This window comes from Rhea pennata, chromosome 7, assembly GCF_028389875.1.
Source record: "Rhea pennata isolate bPtePen1 chromosome 7, bPtePen1.pri, whole genome shotgun sequence".
NCBI lineage: Eukaryota > Metazoa > Chordata > Aves > Rheiformes > Rheidae > Rhea > Rhea pennata.
The window spans coordinates 13,301,891-13,323,106 of NC_084669.1; the positions used below are offsets into that span (position 1 = coordinate 13,301,891).

Genomic DNA, 21,216 nt, shown 5'->3' on the forward strand with positions numbered 1-21,216 from the left:
TCTATTTTTCTTCATGGAGCTCCTTGGTTTCCCCCAACAATAGCACATAAACACTGCCACATCCTTTCCACCAAACAGAGTACTAAGGTACAAGATAGTGCAGAAAAGCAGAGGGGGATATCTTCAAGCACTTTTTTGGGGGGAAAAAAAATGGTAAAATGGCAACATGACAAGGCCAGCATATTTTATCTGATCTAAATTTAGCTGAATTTAATAAGTATATAATTGTGAATGTTTTATTTTAACTGTTTCAAGTATAAATCTCAGTTTTCCTATACCAAAATTTTAAAACAGCTTTTAAAAATGCTTATAATTTGGGCTAATATACACTTGATGCTATGCTTGCTCTGCATCAGACTTTGGAGAGGCAAGTCAGGATGGAGAGGGAGGTTGGGCATTAAGCCTAAAGTATTTCCCTTCTGTCAACCACCCTACACACATTCAAAAACACCAATCTGAGCAGCAAGTTATTTGCAGAACTCTTTATACTACACTACACTAGATACAGGGCAAAAGCTTCATATGCCAGATACAGTCTAGTGCCAAATACAGCCATGCTATTGAGCAACGTCAGAGATATGATGCTAGGAATAGATGGACTTTTTGTCTGGTCCAGCACATCTGATCTTATATTCCTGGGCCTGTATCCAAAGCCCACCAAAGTCAATAGAAATGCATACAATTCGCTAGATTTGAATCCAATCTTGTATGATAAGGGGCAGGAACAGCTAGAGATATTTAACCTATCAAGGAGAAGGGTTATTGAGAACTCACTACAGCAAATACACCACCTTCACAGCACTGTCTATTTGTGCTTTAAGTCAGTCACCCTCAAGAGCCAAGGAGCCCTAACTCCAGAGCCAAAAGTCAGCTGATTTTTGTGGCCTTTCACCAAGACCCTACAAGGTGCTGACAGTGCTCCTCAGATGAGCCAAGAAGGATTTGAGCTGGTGGGAAACCCAAAACTAGCATCAGCACTACACAACCAGAGCCAGTCCCAGTTAACATGCTGCTACTCAGGAAAGCAGTTCAGAGCTTCAGCAAAGAGCAGAACAGCAAGAAAATAAGCCACACAAGTCAAGATGATCTCTTTGGACCATAAGGTCAGTAAAGAAGCCTCATAAGCCCTGCTTTTATCTGACATGTCATTTGGACATTGCTTGGCAGCGCTTTGCAGCTGAAGCCCTAATCATCAGCATATTGAAAGCTGCCTCCAAAGGACTGCCTTCCTGCACTGCCCAACCCCTTCCAGAGACAGCCCTCTGCTCCACAGCACAGTTCAGCAGCCTGTGACATTCGCTTGGTAATTCATCACAGCATTAATGCTTTCCTGGCCGCTGTCTACTGTGGAACACAGGTTGAAGCACAGCCGCCTAGATGGAAGTGTCATTCAATCTCCATCCTGTCCAAGTCCACCAGCAGACAGAGAAGTGAAAGGCACACAGTCCTAAAACCTGATTTTACTGATGTTCCACCACTGCATCACCACTGACTTTGAGGGTGTTATTTCTGCCCTACTCCAGCATCAAGAAGAAAGATGGAATAAAATATGCTGCTTTGACAGAAGCTGTTGCTTCATCAAGGCAGGATCCTTATCAAGGCAACTGTTTTAAGGCAACACCAAGGATTTAAACCAAGAGCAGCAATTTCATTAAAGAAATATTGAAAGAGACAAAGAGATGCCAGTTACTGTGATCAGAAGTGCCAGGATTCAAAACTGCACTTCCAGTTTGGCAAAGGGATCATTCATAGCACTAGGGCTGTCTGGCCAAGGCTGCATACTGCTTATCTACTTAGCCAAACAAGGCTTCGCCTTAGCAACAGCTTCTCCACTGAGCGCGCAAAAGTCTGCAATCCCAGCTCAAGGCTATAGCATGGGACAATTTTTTAAAGGATGTTTATTACAAACCATTCCTTCCTTCCAACTCTTCTCCAGGAGGAGGACTGGGACCTCTCAAGACGATGGCCTCTCACAAGCAGTGTTCAGCAAATCAGTGAACTGGGAGGACAGGGTTGCCTGATAGACTTTGAGCAATGCTATGTGCAGCAGGAATGGCCAACTGTCCCTGCACAGAACCAGGACTAGCACACTTACATTTAGGAAATATTTTAGCATTTGTGTTTTACCTTAAGAATAGCCCAAAGGAACAAAAACCTGGTGAGCTCAACTCAGTAGTTCCCATCCTACAGCACCCAGATCACTGGTGGCTAATGAACACAAGCATTTACTTTGCAAATGCCTGCAGTGCAGGCATATAGTAATACACTCTAGCAAATTTGCACTTGAACATGCAAATCTCCCACCAGTGCAAATGGGGAGAATGATACTTGTTCACACAATGGCAGCATTTCAAACATCCTTCAGACTGCAGATTTATTCACATTTTCCATAAGCAAGCAGCCTATTTCCACTGCCCCAAGCTCAGGACACTGGAAAAGAAAACTCAAGAGGAACGACAAGTCTAGGGAGTGGAGCCAAAGAGGCACAAAAAGACCCAAGCCCCTGTAAAATTAAGGCTGCATGCAGCCTTATGCTCTAGCACAAATCAAGCTCTACTGGAGCAACATCAGCATAAAACCACCAAGAATCAAAATGGATTTTGGCCCATGAACCTCGGCTGAACAGCATCCCTCGAACAGGTAATACATATGAATTGGTAGTGCTCCTCTGACAGGCTGCTTAACCAGTGGTCTAAAGCTTTGGCATGCTTGGTACCCTGGCAGGCAAGAATTACCTGTTCAACTCTATCAACCTAAGTAAGCAGGAGAAAAGCCTCCTGACAGCACTGCTCTGCATGGTTTCTGTCCGAGACAACTCTCGGTATCACTCAACCATTGCACATCAAATCTGAACTGACCATGTCCCAGACACTAACTTCACATAACCACTTCCCTCCATTCTGCTCCCCCAGCTGCAGCTCAACTCGGCCACAAGGACAGCACAGCCTGGAAATACCGCGTAGGTTCCCAAATAGCCGTGCCTGCCTTCCTCAGGGCACTCCCCCTTCCCTTGGTGCTAACTCCTTCTGTTAGGTCCATTCCATCTCCGGAGAATGCTCAAGTAAAATGAATCAGTACAAGTCAAGCACAAACCTGCCTTTGGAGGGAGAGCATTTAAATAAAGAAAAAATCCAAGATAGCTACAGGCCTCCCCATAGCCAACACCATCTGTCAGCATGAATTCACCATGGTGGATCATCATGCAGCAACAAAATAACTTTTAGTCCCACCTTTACGAGGGAGCAAAATCAACCAGCATCCAGTCTGGTGGATTGGCACAGGACAGAGCCAGAGACAGAAACAGGAAAGGGCACATCTTTCCCATTGTAACAGATCATCTATGGTCTGTAGGAGCAGGCTGGCAGGAAATCCCCATGCTGCCTCTCTTACACAGGGTTCAAATTCCACATATACATACAAAAAACAAATGTCAAGGTTATGCTATCACTATTGTACACAGATTACTTCAAGAATACAAGAGTTGTGCTGTACATACACCTAAGGAAAAAAAAAAAAAAGAAAGAAAGAAAGAAAGAAAGAGACCATTCTTGCTCCCAAAAGCAAGCACATCAAGCACAGTTTTATATTTATCTCCTAAAATCCTACAATTCCACATTTGCTGAAAATCCTGCTGGCTCAGGACATGAAAAGTTAGAGTGTCACATTTAACTGCTAGTTCTTTGCAATCCTGCTGCCTTTCCTGACCAGTTAGATTTGCATGAGAGCACAACAAGACTCAACCCAGGGACCACACACTTTATATCACCTTCAAATTCAGCACACAAATGACAATATTCAATCCAAGGATCACAGTCTGGAATTCAGGACTTCCAAGACCCAACCATATTTAGGCACTGAAAAAAGCTTTCACTCTTGACCCCCCCCATAGAAAGGGAAAAAAGAAAGAGACCTGCAAAGCCCTACAGAGGGATCGATGCTCATCACCCACAACAGCAAGGTCCAGAGAAGCAATGGAGGAGAAGCAGGTGGAATTAGGCTATGGCCTTAGATCATCTCTGGTTATATGGTAGTTACAGTTTACCTAGTTAAATGGTTATATACCTAATTCTGCAGTTATCAGCTCACAGTTGCTGACACATATGTAAACAGGTATAGGTATAGTATAGAATTATTTCTACATTTCTAAAACATATATTTTTTTTAAATAAGCACAGCACAACTGAAACAGGCTTAAATTTAAAAAGTCTGGAAAGCCCCATTCTATCCCTTCCCATCCTCCTCTCTGAAGTGCCCACATGCAGCCCATTTTGATGAGCACAAGTGTAGCAAATTTTGTACTGATGAACCTGTTAGCTACTAAGGGCAATAAATGTTACAAACAGCCCGGACAGATCAGAATATACAGCTCAGACAAGGTGTTTCCCCATGAGCCGTGAAGCAGAAGCTCTGCATGCTTTCACACATATATCAACTCACTTCTCTGTCCCTAAGCACGCCACAGATCAGCTCTCTCCTCCCACCCTCCCCTCCACTAGAATGAGCACATAAGAAATCTCTGCCGCTCATTCAGCCCCTAATCGGAGAACAGTCTCCCCTAGCCAGCGACTTCCTTGCCTGTCAGCCTTTGTCTCGGGGGGGGGGGGGGGGGGGGGGAAGGTGAAAATTCCTCATTTTACAGAGGACATAGGGGACTCTCAAATGATACCATGTTTTAATTTAACATTTGACCTCATTCTTCAGTGCTTTACTTAGATCTGCCTCTTCCTCTCCTCATATTCCCATTTCCCCTTCCTGTGAGTTTTCTTTAAGGCACTTTCTCCCCCATCTGGTTTATTGCCTGTTTCCAACAGCATTACAGGAAACAAAACAAAACAAAACCACACAGAGAGCTAAGAGCTACCAAAACATGACCTCAGTGCAACCCAGAAAGACAAGTTTTGTCACTTGCGATATGTGAAATGGAAATAAATGATGAAGATCATCTTTAATTAATTAATGCAAGTGAGGGAAGAATTGAGCCTGGAACAGAGATGCACAATACAAGCAAACTGAAAATGCTACACTGCCAACAATGTTGCCTTTTGATTAAAGGAACAGAGTTCCCAGGCAAGCTTGCAAAAAACAACAGTGAACAATATTAATTAAATCAATTAAGTCTTCCTCAGTGCTGATGCTGCAACTTTGTTTTAGGCTGCCTTCAAAAAGAGATACAGCTTCAGCAGTCATGCTGTCCATCCATCTGCCTGTGAGTTAGCGTGGGAGGGATAACTTTGCAATCTATTGAACTGAATTCAACAGGGGAAGAAAGGTCACAGAGACACTGAGTTCCTCTAAGTTTTGTGAAAGTCATCAGCTGGGTGAAGGAACAGGTCCCAGACTAGTATCTGGCCTGAGCTATGAGCCACCCAGTGTCTGTTCTCAGAGCTGGCAGCTCTCTGGCTGACCAGCACACTGACCATGGCTGGCTCACTAGCACATCCATAACACTCAGCCAAACACACCATGTGCTACTACTTACTCCTCTCACTGGATAGCAAAGGCATGGAGGGGTCATGAAAGTGAGGAAAGAGAATGCTGGGACAGAGCCTCAGCGCACCGTGACTGCTCTGGGAGGCAGAGGAGTTCGGGAAGAGAAAGCAGTTAAGAGATAAGAGATTGCAAACTAGGCTTTATTACTTCTGCTGCTAACAAAACAACTAAGAGTTCCTCTCCCAGCCCATTTTTTGATCCTCTGGAGAGCAGAGGGCTCTTACACATCAGATAATCAAGTGCTCAGTGCAGCCACTGGGGCAAAATCTCAAAAGCACTCAGCAGAAATCACAATCCACCACAGTGCTCCAGCCAAATCTTTTTCTCTATAATATTCCATATCCTGAGCTTTTCTGAAAGCCCATCCATTTAGGGCTCAGCTACTCAGAAAAGCTGACCAATTATGGCTGAACCACCTCCCTTATATCTCTAACAACCAATATAGGCACTGTGATTCCATGAGGCTTTCTTTTGGTGTTTTTTCCTATAGCTGCCAAAGCACACTAGAAAACAGATCACCTCTCCTCCAGGATAACTGTTCCCTCAACTAACGTAGCTATTGTATTGGTTTGCAATCTCACAGGGACACCTTTTACAGAGCAGAGAGTAGATCTGGTTTAAAGATACCTCCTGCCTAACTGCACAGGTCTGTTCACTTCTCCCACCACACACTGCAGCCAAGACTTCCCATCCTTAAGGTCATCAAATTCCTCACAGACTCACCAGTCTGTTATTTTGCACCAAACTTCAAACACCCAAACCAGAACAAAATCCTGGCCCACTGCAAGCACAGGGTTCCTGCTGTAGTTCTCTCTAGGAACACAGGGCCCCAGCACCACATGCCCCTCTGCTCCCCAAACCACAGTCCCACTACAGTGTCAAGCACTACCAAGACTTCACCAGTTGGGAGTGAAGGCAGAGAGATAAGGTGGGTGGCAGAGGAAGGATGTTGCCCTTCACATACGGCCCCAGCCCTCCCCTTTACAGGGCAAGGGGAACATGAGGAGACTCCTGTCCATCCAAGGGGGCACAAGGAAGAGGTTGTTACTTTCCCCTTGTATTGAAAGGGGAAACACAAAGGGTGGGGAAGCCTGCTTAACATTTTAAAAGCCACTAAGACCCTTGAATTTACTATTATACTCCATTCTACGACTTCATCCCTGACAAGACTGCACAAGCAAAGAGGCAGACCCATGTGTGCCCTGATCATCACCCTAAATCATCCCAAGCACCTACAAACAAGCCACATAACACAAAGTCAGCTCCCAGTCCTCCCAACAAACAGCGCCTCTCCCATCCGTGCATGTCCAATGGATGCCCAAACTCTGCTCCCACATTTGCTTCCCTCCCAACTCAAAAGGGGCTGCAATTGAACTAACTCAAGCTGGAAAGCTGTGCTAGTAAAGGGATACAAACAGCAGAGGAAGATGCTCTTAAATCACTTTCAGACAGAGCTTCGTAGCACTTTAACTTGATCAATCTGTTAATGATCTTAGCTGAGTACATTCCACTTTCCCATTATTAATGAGAGCCTTGTTCTTCCCATTCCTAGTCCTCTTATCACCTGTTTTTCCTCTTCACACAGTACCAAGCACTTGAGTGATTTCAGAGCTGAAGTAAAGTGAGCTTTTTGTCATTAAGAAGCCATATTAATAAGGGAACAGGAGTCAGAAAACTTGCCTTCCACCTCTGGTTCTGATCAGCAGCGTGACTCAGAGCAAATCCTGTCCTATGCCTCAGCTTCTGCAAATGATAAAATGCAGCTAATACTATTGTCCTTCCTTTTCAGTGAACTTCAAAATATACAGCTGAAGTAGGCAGTATAAAAGCTTTTTAAGTGCAGTTAGCCCCGTCACCCTGTAAGCACTAAATTAGCAGGGTCTGCCTGTAAAGGACAGGAAGCCTACAGCATAGAAACGCTGTCTGACACATACCTACCTTGTGTAGAAAGGATCGGTCAAGTACTCTGACAGATGCAGACAAGGACTACAGACAGCAGGTTCAGCTTGCCTGCACTCAGGTATTATTGATCACAGCTGTGGGGGATTTTCCCATCCGGCACGGACAGCAGGGAATGGCTAACGACCAGTTAGAGTTCTCACTCTTTCCTCCCTGCACCTAACAGGTCCCTCGATGCTTCAGACCCAAAAGCACATTTTGTAAAAGCTAAATAATCATGTTTTACGCCTTCTCTTCCACCCAAAAGCCTTTGAAAATATCCATTCATTTTGAGCCTGGTTAACTGGTGGAAACCAGTTAACTTCTTTTTGTAGATGGTGAAACCAAGCATAGGGTACTTATACACACATACAATGTACAGCCCCATTAGGCACAGTAACTGCAAGTTCAAAAATCAGGAAGACGAACTGCATTCACAGCCTGCTCTCCGCTGGCACCCTAAGCTCAAGCCATCCTTTCTCTTCTGTCTTGAAAGTTGCCAGGAACTCTGTACACAAGCCCTCCACCCCACCAACCCCTCGCTGCAGTCCTCTGCTGAATCCCCAGAAGGGTCTCAGCAGAGCATTTCCAGAGCATATAGCAGTATGACTGTCCAGTAAAAATGGACCAGCAGGGTTTACCCGTTACAGGCTGGCACAGTGTCTAGAATAGTGCAAGAGCAGCTGTTTTTAAGGATCCTCAGGCCTTTAGTCCATTACTAAGGAATCTGTTGAGGCTCAAAACTAGCTCTCCCAAGTCTCAAACATCTGTTTTAGTCCCAAGGACATCAGTGAGCACAACCACCTTCTCAAGGGAGAATTTTTATTTTGTCCCACAGTGCAGTGGCTGGGATGAATTCCAGCCCATTCTGTCTCCCTGCATTCATAAAGAGGAAAAGGAAAGAGGCACAAAAATGCTAGTATTGGTGCAACAGTCTCATGTTCACAGAAATCTCAAAGGATGAACTGTGGTGTCCCAAGAGGCAGGGACCCCTCAGCCCAAACTTATCCCCTGCAGATCAGGTATGAGGAGAGAATGGCAGTAAAATGCAACTGCCTCCCCCTCACTCATCGGCTAAATTGGCACAGGAGACGGAACAGTTAGGGAAGCAAGGCAGATCTATCAACACCTATCCCGAGAGGCTAGATGCAGAGATGAAATGGGGCACAGTAGTTGAGGAGGGAGAGAGCATACACTGCTTCAGTCAGAAGCAGGATTCAGATAACTGCTTCCTGGCACAGCAAAGGTTAACGCCATCCCTTCTTCCAGTCCAGCAGCACTGCCAGCAATTGCTGGGGAGATATGAGTGGTTTCACAGGCACCTGACTCAGTCTGGAGGGGACTAGAACAGATGGTACCCTGGCACTGGGAGTCCTATCTTCAGGCAAAAGCCTGGCAGCAGTTACAACCCGAAAGATGGTATCAGCTGCATGGGGTGGGGGGTGAAAGACTCGATCATGGCCAAGTGCATACTAAAACTATTTTCCTCTCTCACAGAGGAAACCCCAGACCACAGGCATTTCACAGAGTCAGTGACTTCAAGTGGGTTTCATACCAATATTTCAGCAGTGCCCATCTTTCCAGCATGCATTTCCCAGTCCTTGGCTCTCCTCCCTATCCTTTGCAGTATTTTCCTTTCTTTAGCAAATGCCCACACTCCCTCTAGCGCCCAGTTCTGCTTTCAACACACTCTCCAGCAACCCAGCACCCCTTCCCACAGCCTGCACCCCAGGGTGTCCAAATCACACTGGAGCTAATTAAAAGTTACGCTATTTTGGGAACAGAGGCCCTATGGTGCTCTGCAGATCTGCCTGGCTAGTGTTTGGGTCGGATATCTGAATACAAAGGGGAGAAAACAGCATGACAGCTAATTCAGTGTCAGGGACTTCCACTAAACAAGAGAGGGCTTTGCCACTCTTCAGTGAGAGGAGGATCAGGTCTCCTTCTGGATTAAGAGGAGGCAAGGAAACAGAGTTTTCGTTGTTCAACATGGGCCTTTTCTGACTTTCATTATATTCTGGAACTCTGCTGGCCAACAGGGCTGGGAATTGATCTTAGAATTGCCACAGCAGATTATTCATCAGACATGTTTAACATATATACAGTCACCTTCTTAAAGCATGCAGCAAACTTCCTGCAGTTCCCTCAGTCTCACAACACCACATAACGACAGCAAAGGAAATACCTGTGCCCCTCTTTTTGCATGGAGGGAATGTGACAATAATGCTGCAGATCTCTCTGGACATTAAGGGAAAGTTAGGATTTGGGAACTCATTTGCCTTGGACTCCTGCAAAGAGTTTAAGCAAACCAAGAAGTCTGCATGCACAAGTTTGATTTCAGAAAAGCAGTATTTTCCAAATAAGGATTATTTCAGCTGAAAATCCCTCTTGGGCTCTGCCAAGCATGTCACCAGATCAGACTCCAGCATGGCTTATAGTGTAGGTCAAACTCTTACCTCTGAGGGCCAAGCAAGGGAGAGGGAAAGGTTGTGCACAAGGGAAAAAGAATCTCTCTTTTACCCACATCTCTGTGGCTGTAATTCAGGGAGTGCAAAGGGTCTGTGTCTGCAGGTCTCCTAGCTATTCTGGCCCACACGTGGCACTCTGCTTCCGAGCCTCCATACTCTTTATTTTGCCTTCTTACCTGCAAATTTCATTGCTGTAAGATACTGCAGGTTGAACCCTCAACTACAGTAAACTAGACTAGCTTTATCCTACATCAATTTATGCTAAATCATGATCCAACCAAGTATTTTGCTGCTTTGGGAATCTTTTGCAGTCACAGCATTCAATACTTTGCAAGGAACATGTCATTTAATTTACTCTCTTGATTAGAGGCAGCCTGGACTCCACATCTTCAAATACAGATTCTCACTAGAAGCTAGGCTTGATCAGATCCTTACCAAGTCACTACAGTTTGGGCTTAGATCCACACTGAAGCCAGGAATGGCTTGATTTCCAGACTGGATTTAAGATCTAACTGAAGTCTTAACTGTGTAGTTAATGGGTTTCTTTCTTTGCCATCGGAACCAATCCCAAGCATGAGCTCAGATTTGGCCTTCAAACCTGAATAGTATTTGGATTTGTAAGAGAACATTGACTCAGGTAAGCATATACTGCTCTCTTCCATTTCATGTACTGAGAGATTCAGAGAGCTTAAGGGCCATGTCACTGTGGTCTAAGTTAAGCAAATCCTTGATTGTTTGCAAAACTGGCTCCCAGGATTTTTTAGTACAACTAACATTAAAGGTCTTTCTCCTTAGGCTGTGCTTTACCTATTAGACATCACTACTTCCATATTTTTTCTAAACTCTCTACCTATGAATCTAACTATAAATTTGGAAAATCTCAGGAAGTTACATTTTCCCACAGCTTTGCATTTAAGAAAGTATTTGCCCCCATCTCCCCTCACTATTGGGAGAGAATTCTTTTGTCTAACATCAGTTCTCTGCTCAAACTTATTTTCAAAACACTTTGTCATCTAACTGGAGGAGTGTTTTCTATAACAAAAAATAATTAAAATAATCACACAGCCTTTTCTGTTTGCATTTAAATTGCTATCAAAGTTTGGCCACAAGTTCTAGGCCTCATCTCTGAGCATGAAAAAGTTCCACAGAGTACTGAGGCCTGAGGGGAAATTTCTGACAAGCACCTGGAACTGAAGAGAGTCTGTTATTAAGCCTTGGGTGACAAGAACATCAACAGCTTGCTGCCCTAGGCTGGGTAATGGCCCAGGGAATCTGCCAACTTTACAGAACCTACAAGCAACATAAAGGCCCATCCGCTGGGCATTGACCTGACCTTGCAATGAAACCAGCCTGGAGAGAAATCACCCAAAGAATATTTTCCAGGTGCCTTCCCCTTGTTCTACTGACTTAACACAGCCATAAAAGCAACTACCATGTGAGACTCTAGTTTCTACTTCCCCATCTTTCATTAGAATATTAATTAAAGATGGATTAGCAAAATCCTGCAGAATGACTTTTGTGGTAAACTTCATTACTAAGGGTAGCAGAGAAGGTGAAATGCATTAAGATATTGTGAAACAGTCTGCCTACCTTTAGTGGCAACAAAACCACAACCTAGCCAAAAGCCACTTGAAAAAGAATCAGTCTAGAACAGCAATTAAAATATGTACCAAATGAAGTGCAATTAATCTCTTTTCTCTGTCACCTTCTCACACTCTAGGAGCAAACATTTTAGACTGGAATCCAACTGGACTGTTTCAGCAGTTACCCATGGCTGACAATTAAATGCAACGTTGCCTACCTAGAAACCAATCTCCCCTCCCTCCCAAGCAGAAACATCCATTTGGAATTATAAATATTGCCCACCTTGCTCTGCCCATTACACACAACATTGCTAGGCATCTTAATGAAAACCTATCTGGCACAAAGTGAACCCATCAGCCTCCCCAGCTTGTAATTCACCATGGGAATGAGTAATGTCTCAGCATCAAACCACCAGTACATTAGCAGATCACACCAGCACACTGCCAGCAGCAGTCAGAAGAATCATTCCCGGAAGAGATAGACTTCACTCTGAACTCTTTTACCACTTACTTTTCACTGCCAGCACTCAGAGTTTGCTCAAGGTAAAAGAAAGGGATTGATGCTGATGAGAATTACAAAAGTGTTCGTTAGAAGAGAACAATGAAGATCTTCAGTCCATCTTCACATTTGGAGCATGGCTTTCACCAACCACAGACCATTTGGAGCATGACTGTCACCAAGGATAGACCAGTGAATCTTGACAACCTCCAAAAATGGAGATTCCCACACCTTTCTGGTGACTGGCTGTACTACTTTCCTAGAGAATAAGGTCTTCCTAATATCTAATCTGACATATTCTGCAGCTCTTGCCACTTGTTATATCCTCTCCCTATGGGTAAGATAAGCTCCTTCATCTTTCTAACTCACCTTTAGGTAGCTGCAGACCACTACAGTACTCTTAGTCTTTTCTTCATCAGACTCTTCTCTCAGGAAGATCTCACATTCCCAGTCTTGGGGTAAAACGAGCATCCATACTAACACAGCAAAGGGTAGTGGCAGGCTTGCTGGACCTCTTACCTAAGTAGCATAGCATGATTGACACAGTCCAGACTCAAGGAATAAAACAAAATCTCAAGTCATTTGCCAGCTCTCATCCTGCCTTCCCTGACTTTCAGAGTGTGGGTCATAAAATAGCACCAACGCAGTTGCATGGTTGCACAAGCAACATCACTAAGGCACACTGAAGGAGCATCTTCTGCACTCACTTTGAAATAAAACAAGCACTACTGGCATATTTTTCCTATAGCATGAAGAAACCCAACCTCCAGGATCATCTGGGAACTTGACCCGGCTGAAGCAACTTACAATATTGCTCATGCCTTAGGCAAATGCCCTCTCCTGCTCTTACTCTGGTATCACAGTACATTTTCTCATCCTTAACACTACCTCTATAGTTCTCCTCTGGTTCCCATAAATGCTTTCCAGTGTCTAGTAAGGGCTGTATGTGCGGGATGGCCACTGCATGAGATAAAGCGCCACAGCTCTTTCCATCACTAGGATCATAAGCTGGCCCCCTCACAGATATTGAGATCACCTTCTAGAGGTTAAAAGCAGGCTTGCTGCTTTTAAAACATGTATCTTTACTTCCTACATGGAAAGAAAGAGAAACTACACACCTTGGTGCACTGCAGTCATGGAAAAAGCACAGACAGAATGAAATACTTCCTATGAACAGTTACAGTCATCAGGGTGATAATTCTAGAGCTTAATGACAGCAGTCCCCATATCCCATTGCACTCATGATCATGCCAAGAGAGCAATCTAAGTGTTTCATCCACTGTAGTTCGCTGAAATCTCTTGGAAAACTATTCTCTAGAAGCAAGATCGTGAGATTTAAAGATGTAGCAGCGTTAAAGGTGCCATCACTTATTTCCACAGATCCTTTTCCTGGAAATCTGGGAGGGAAAAAGGAAGAAAAGATAATTTGAGGAATCAGATGATATTTCCAAGAACAAGAAGGTTGGAGAGAGCATCTGGTGAGCATAACAAAGAAAAAATGAGTGCAATAACATAATAAAATCTAGAGAGGGGAAACAAATATAAATGATACAACTCACTGAATGGCACATTTGTACTTAGTTGTTTTCAGAACAGAATAGCCCCCCCCAAAAAAAAAGAAAAGAAAAAGGCTTGCAGATCTTCTGAGAATAATGCTAGTTTGTAATAAAAATTCTCCTTCCTTCAGAAAGGCTTTAGCAAGAAAACATTCTATCTGGTCTATAACAGGTACCTCAAGAGCTTCAGCGACCTTTCTCAATAAACAGTTCTATAGGATAGAATGATATTTGAAGCCCAAGTAGAATTCTCTTTTTTTCAACATCAGAGCACCGAATTGGCTGAGTCCCCTTCCCGGGAACACAAGAGAAAGAATACAAACATCAAGTGTACACAGAATAATATTTTTGCATTTTCCTAACAATTTCCACTAGATCTTCAGTATTGCATAAAGCAGAAAATAACTCTGCTCCACACCACCACTTTGTGGTAGGTAAGTAGTACTATCCTCATTTAACACAGAAGAGGAGATACAAACAGGTTGTCTTGCCTAAGGTCACAGAATATGCCTCTGGGCAGGACAAAGCAGAGAACCCAAATTCCCCAATCTCACCAACCTTTTGCTTCTGTCCTAATCCTGACTTTCCTATCTGCAAATGGAGAAAACAGAAGTTTGACACCTGGGAGGGATTATTCTTTTAAATAAGTTAAATTAAATTTTGAGGGAAGGTACATGGGGGAAGAGGAAAAGAAGAGTAGGGTGATAAGAAGAGAAAGAAGAGAAAGAAGAGAAAGAAGAGAAAGAAGAGAAAGAAGAGAAAGAAGAGAAAGAAGAGAAAGAAGAGAAAGAAGAGAAAGAAGAGAAAGAAGAGAAAGAAGAGAAAGAAGAGAAAGAAGAGAAAGAAGAGAAAGAAGAGAAAGAAGAGAAAGAAGAGAAAGAAGAGAAAGAAGAGAAAGAGAACATTTGTAATGGGATATGTGGTATCTGCAAAGATCTGCCTCTGTGGAGTGCTTGTAGACCTATACTTCCCAGTAACAACCTGACTTTTTATTACCATCCTTTCTCTTCTTTGCAAATCCATACGGTTCTTAGGAGTCCCCCACTACTAATGCCTGGTTTTAAATGTACTCTTTCATTACATGAAAATTCTATGATCACATTTTTAACAAATCATAAGCAACAGAAGTCTCTGTCTTGAAGTCTATTCAAGTAACAGGGAATGGATAAAAGCAATCCATATTCTTCTGTACTGCCTTGGTCGCCTGAAAACAGAAGCACAGACATGTCCTCTCTGCTCTGCTAGGACATCTAGCATAATAACGGGACAGGAGTCAATACTTTTTGTCCATTTTCAATTCACCTTCCTGCTGCTTTATGTCTATTGTGACTTAAGAAAAAACATGTTTCATTCAGGGTGTGCGACTGGGCACTAACATGGTGGGCAAAAGAAGCTACACTGCTGTTTCCCTGAGTAACCTTGGGCAAATTGCTTGACCTCCCCTTCCTGTGCTACAGCCACCCCAACAGTAAAATTAAGTAAAAAACAAACTGCAGCAAAAAGCAGGCATTGGATTCAGCCTTCTCTGCTAATAAATAAAAAGACCTAAGTTCATGCATTTAACTTCCCCTCTAGAGTCATATAACATACCACTTAAAAAAAAATCCAATTAATCACTAAATACAGCGCATTTTCTCTGTGAGAGACAGGAGAGAAGTTGTCTACAAGTGCCAACCCTCATAGTGGACAAATCATGAAGAGATAACACTATTAGTTATTAAACATGCATGCTTTTCCTCCCCTCCAACACCACTCTGGTAATAAACAGCCTTGCCTCTTGTTTTTGAGTCAGAAGCTTTCAATGCACAGTATATCGAGATGCAAAATCTTAACAGAAAGTCGTAAACAATCTGAGAAGTTTTCCTTTATTACCCTTCTCAGACACCTGGAGTTAAAGAATAAATAAAGCTAGTTATTTAAATGACATAATTCCACAAAAGAAATGAAGTGTAGGAGCATTTTTTGAAAATCCCTTTCTGACCTGCACTTTGGAAAAAAATAACCTTTCTTCCTCTGCAAATGCCTACAGAATGAGTTTTCTCTGATACTTTAACCACGAATACTAATAACTATTGGAAATCCATGCTGGAAAAGGATGGGGAAAATTTAGCTTCTTTTACTCAACATCCTTTGATTCAGCATTGAAATGAAAACAAAAGAGAGGGCATATAGGTTGTTTCCTTCATTACAGGACATGTTGTATAAAAAATAAATAACCCTACAGACAAATATAGTGCTAAAACATACCATGCAGCTGTTTTCTCTTGAATGTTTGCTTTCATCTTTAATGAGAGTGGAATTCATGTCTGGCAAACACAACTGCCTTTAAAAATTGGTTAAATCAAAGTAATATCTACAGCGCTGTCAGCAGTATTGCCTAAGCAATAATAAATAGAGAAAAACTTTCACTCAAAAAATATAAAGAGGTGGCTGAATCACACATTATTAACCCGTGGCTGATAGATGGATGGATGGATGGATAGATAAATAGACTGATAATCTGGTTCTTAATGATTAATCAATCTTATAAAGAATATACCCAAAAATCCAGCCAATCTATTTTACACTGCTAATTGCTTTATGTACATTTCTAATAGCAGCAAAACAATAAAAGAGGCATTTTAAAGGCAGTAACGAGCTATAATAATCAGAATAATGGGAACATTGTCACCAGACACAGGGGTTTCCCAGAGTCCTTTTAAATTATGCCTGCTCTCAGGCTTTACAGCAGAGTAGGAATAGTATTTCTGATACCAGGTTACAAGCAAACTGGAAGTTCTGTTTGTAGCCGTTCTCCAGGCGTTGCAAAGCAGGGTGCGAGGGAGGGCCCTGTGCTATTACAGTGCTGCAGCAGGTGGTCTTTCGGGGCGCCCACACACACGTACATAGCCCCACAAACTTTCAGGGATGCCACAGCTCCTCCCTATTCTCAACTACACAGAAAAAGGCATGAGATACTATCAATTAAAAAAAAAGAACTTTTCACCATGTTCACACAGCCTGCCTTTTCTTGGAGCCCTGTAACATGCTGAGGGGCTTTCCACCTCTTAATGAATCAATGGGTTATCTCGTGTCTGCAGCCCACAGAGCAGAAGATGGGAGGGTTTCTCCCCTGCCACCACTACCACTGTGCATCATTCATCCCTTGGCACAAGGCAGCAAAGCATACCAAAATGTATACTATATATAAAGAGATAGAGGGGAAGGAGATCCAGCTGTGCAAAAACACAGGACAGAGACGAGAGGGTCCATCCCCTGCCACACAACAGGGGTATGCTCCAACCAGCGCAGCCCCCTGGATGGACCTCAGTCTGCGCTGCCCCCCAAAATCACAGCTCTGCCGGGGGGGGGGGAGATCCCCTTCTCCTCTTTTCCCTGAAAAAGTTTTCTGTTTCTGGGGCAATCACCGCGTGTCCCCCTCCCCTTTGCAACAAGGCAAGGTGCCCGCCGAGCGCGCCTCTCCTCCCCGCGCTCCCTGCCGCAGGGCGAGTGCGGCCCGCTCCGCCGGCCGGGGGCACACGGCTGGTACTCACGCTGCTGTTGTGCCCGGACCAGTGCACCATGGCTTGGTTGTGCGCCGCGTCGCCGGTGAGCGCGAAGGTGGTGCTGCCCAGCCGCAGCTCCTCTGCCCCTCGCAGCCGCGCCGCCTTCCCCTCCTCCGGCGGCCCGCGGGGCTGCGCCCGGGCGCCGCGCTGCCCCTCGGCCGCGGGCACCCCCCGGCCGCCGCCCGCCGGCAGCGCCCGGCGCCCCTCGCTGCTCCGCCGGGGCCGCGCCGCCGCCGGGCCGCGGCCCCCGGGCGCGCCGCCGCCCGCCCCCGCCGAGCGGGGCGCCGCTCCCCGCGGCCCCGCGCGGCCCCCCGGCTGCCCGCCGGGCAGCGGCTCCGCGGCGGCCACCGGCCCGGCCGAGCCCCGCGCCCGGCCGCCCGGGCGGCTCCGTAATCCTCGCGGCGGCGGCGGCGGTCGCTGCTCCTGCCTAAGGCGAGACGGCGAGGACGGCCAGGAGGGAGATGGAGACGAGCCGGATCTGCAAGTTATTTCGGCGCCGGTGCAACACCAAGAGAGGAGCAAGAGCCATGTCCAGGCGAGAAAAACCGTGTGGCAGGTCGGAAAGCAGTTAGTCCCCTTCTCCATGCCTTTGCGGAGCGAGTCGGGGGGCTTGGAGAAGGAGGGGGGTCAGGCGCCGGGGTTAGGGCTTTTTTTTAGGAGAAGGGGGCTGGATCCTAATTATAATAATTATTTGCAAAAGGCTCGTCTTTCTGTCGCTCTCCTTCTTTCTCTTCCCCTTTTCTCAGCCTCCGAGACGGTGACCACGAAAAAAAAAGAAGGGAAAAAAAAAAAGAAGAAAAAAAGAAAAAAACTCTCTCCCCGGTAGTTAGATTCTGTTCCTTACTGTTGGTGGATTTTTTTTTTTTTTTTTTCGAAAAGTGCTTTTCAGTGAAACTGTTCACGTTCAAGGATTTGATCAAGTGAGAGGGTAACACCACACGGGGGGGAGGAGCCCCGAGCCCTGCCAAGCCGCCGCCGCCGCTGAAATACACCACCGAGTCACCAGCCGCGCCGTGCCGTGCCGCGCCGTTCCGCGCCGCGCCGCCGGGGGCCAGGGCCGGGGCCGGGGCCGGGGCCGGGGGCGGGAGCGGGGCACCGCGCCGCACCGCACCAGCTGGAGCATCACCCAGGCTGTTCTCCTGCTTTGGTATGTGCGCTCTTGCCCGAGACAAAGCAGCCGTTATTCACTGTTTCTCCTAATATACAACATGCATATTTACAGCAGTGTAGCTATTCATCCCCGTATGCATCTTTGTGTACGTATGTATGTGTATGCATAGGGGCTGGGGATGGGTAAAGGGGCAGAAAGCCATGCAGCTCGGATGAGTAACTCATGGTTGACTCTGTGCTTGTGTATTGCAGCGCACCGCGGACACAGCTATCCAGAGCACCACTCCAGAGCCAGCTCCAGGCATGTGGATATGTCCTCTCCTGCCACCCTGAGCCCTGCAGCGTCCCTGCCCGGAGCAGGGCTGCCAGCCCTGGGAGCCCACGCGTGTGCGTGGGAACCCCAGCAGCTGGGTCACCTTCTACCAGCTGGGAAAGCAGACTGGTAGTGCCTATTCTAGAAGGGAAGAGAAACGAGAAAGAATAATTTCTGCAGGGAGCCCACTGTAGTGTGACTTCCGGATTGTGTTGGGAGAAGAAGCAAGGAAGGTGTACGTCCTTAGATCGTGTACATCCTCAGATCATGGCAGTGCCCCCCTCCATCGCAGGAATGCAACATTCCCCCAGCCCAGGACATCTACTTTCTGTTGGCAAAGCCCAAGGAGCCTTTGCAGCTTCAGCCCCGGACAAGGTGTGAGTAACTGCACAGTGAGAAGGGGATGGAGCATGCAGCCTTCTCCCATGGCTCTGGAGCGTTCCCCCATCCTCCTGGGGGTCACCATTGTCATAGTCATCAGTGCCAGAGCCACATCCCTCTGGACCTATTCATTGCAGCAATATATCAGCACTTTCTCTTCAGATCAAATCCACAGTCAACCTCCCCCCTCTCTTCTCCCTTTTGAAGAGTATCATTAGCGTTACGTTAATCATCGCACCCTCCCACATACCACATCAGCCATTCTTTGCCGCCGTGGGTGGATCCGCCACTGCACAGCTCTTCCCTCAGTCTCTCCCCTGCACTGCCTGTCCCAGAGCAGGAATAGCTCAACAGCTTCCTACCCAACCCTCCCAGTTTAGGTCTTCTAAATCAGCAGGGAGTGGAGGGACAGAGAAAGGATCAGTGATTGCAACATCCAGACTGGCAGAGCAGTGGGGGTTCCCTGGTAGCCAGTGCCCTGCGTTTAGCCACCTCCTGCTGCAAAGCGTTTAACTCGGGCTGGGGAGGTCTCCGTGCAGCCCAGCTGCAGCTGGGGAGTGAGAAGCAAGCTGGAAAAGGAAAGAAGGGATTGCAGACACTGCTAGCTGCTGTAAATGATTGGACCTGTCGCTAAAGAGCTGTCCTGCAAGGAGGGAGAAGAGGGTCCGGGGTGTCAGCAGGCTTGCAGAGGAATGTACAAGCAGTACTGGGGCACGGCAAGGCGGAAAACTGGTCTGCGGCCGGGGCTCCTACCCATGGGCACAGCCCTGCTGCTGGCAGAAATCCCAGTAACAGAGAGAGGGAACGGGGAAGGTGGGGGCAGTGGAAGCAAATCACCCACCCCCAACCCAAGGGAAGTTATTTCTGACTTGCATTCAGCTGCCTTTCAAAATAAGCTGCCAAAATGTTTAGGAGCCGACATTTGCGTGAGAGCAGTGATGGGGGCTTGAGCCAGAGCTGTTCTATAACCACACGCACACATCTGTGGGTGAAGAGATCGCGCGAGTTGTACAAACCGGTGGCAGGGGCTGTTTTGCATGCACAGAGCGAGGCTCACCCCTGAGACTGCACCCTCCAGACACTTGCAAAGGAACAACCGATAATGGGTAGGGCGAAGTATCTTAATTCTCTCACCCTAGATTAACTGCTGTGAGAAGACTTTCCCAAGCAGAGGGCATCAGCAGCACACATCCTATCCCTGGATTCCGCCCACCTAATGCCAGCGTCACCCAGTGGGGCTGCAACTGTGACACACAGCAATCGTCCTTGAGTTACACTTAAAAGTTTCTCCAGTCCCCTGGGCCAGCAGCTCTCTGCTGCTCCTGAAGCTCTCTGCATGCCCAGAACCACTGTCATCTCAAGTCAAAACACCATGGGGCAAGCAGTTGCTGCTGGTTGGCCACTACAGCCAGGAGAGCAGTTCATCCAGATCCCTTTATCTTCTCAGCCTTGCTTGATGCTGTTCAAGATCTAGTTCCTGATCACACCTGGATCAGCTCCTCATTTCTGCAGTATCATCTCTATTTCCTGACTTCATGCTCAAAACCCCACCTACACCAAAACAGGACCTGTCTACACATCTCCCTCGCCAAATCCTGCCAGTACAAGGCATTGCTCTGTGTTTACCATATCCCTTTTTGTCACCAGAAGAACCCAGCTGTATGAGACACAGCACAGGATGTGACAGAGCTTTTATCTACAGGTGTGTTCACCAACTCTTTCCTAAGGGCAGTACTTTCAGCACACCAGTCTGCAGCGTCTCTCCTACCCTGCAGATTAGACAGTAGTTACTTGCACCTAAAATCACTACCTGCAACCATCACCCACATCTGCCATACTCAGGGACAGTCCTAAACAATCAGTTCATACCCTGTCAGTGAGATTACTCCAAGCCCTTACTTGTCAGTCAGATACCCACAGAAAGGACTGGTGTTCCTAAAGAAAGCCCTGGAAACCCTTCAGCAGAGCCTACTTATTACTGTTATTTAACAAGTGGCACTGCTAAATCTCAGTGATGATGCCTCTTAAAATCTCTCCCTTGCCAGATCCCATGGCCCTTAGCAGAGGTCTTGGTGCCAAAGAGACGCAGCTCTCTACTCCCTTTCCTTCTCCAGAAGACAAAGGTAACATGAGCAACACCCCCATCTCCTGCACAAACTAGCGAACTGCGAGCCCATCACCAGCACCAAGCGAAGGGCCTTTTCCGGCTCACGCTATTTCTGGTGCAGGAAATATCTGTTTTGCTTCAGGCCTGGCCTGGTGCACAATACAGTGACTGTGAGGAAGCCGTTCAACAGCCCCAGATTTGTATAGTCTATATCCAAGAATAGAAA

General features: G+C 46.2%; 1 protein-coding gene across 1 annotated transcript in view; it reads right to left on the reverse strand.

Annotated features, from left to right (window-relative positions):
- Positions 1-17,664, reverse strand: part of LOC134142590 (VPS10 domain-containing receptor SorCS3-like) — a 304,720-nt gene extending 287,056 nt beyond the window's left edge. Inside the window, exon 1 of the mRNA XM_062579860.1 lies at positions 17,068-17,664. Coding sequence (XP_062435844.1) covers positions 17,068-17,664 — 597 coding nt within the window. The remainder of the gene's footprint in view (positions 1-17,067) is intronic.
- Positions 17,665-21,216: the final 3,552 nt, after the last annotated feature.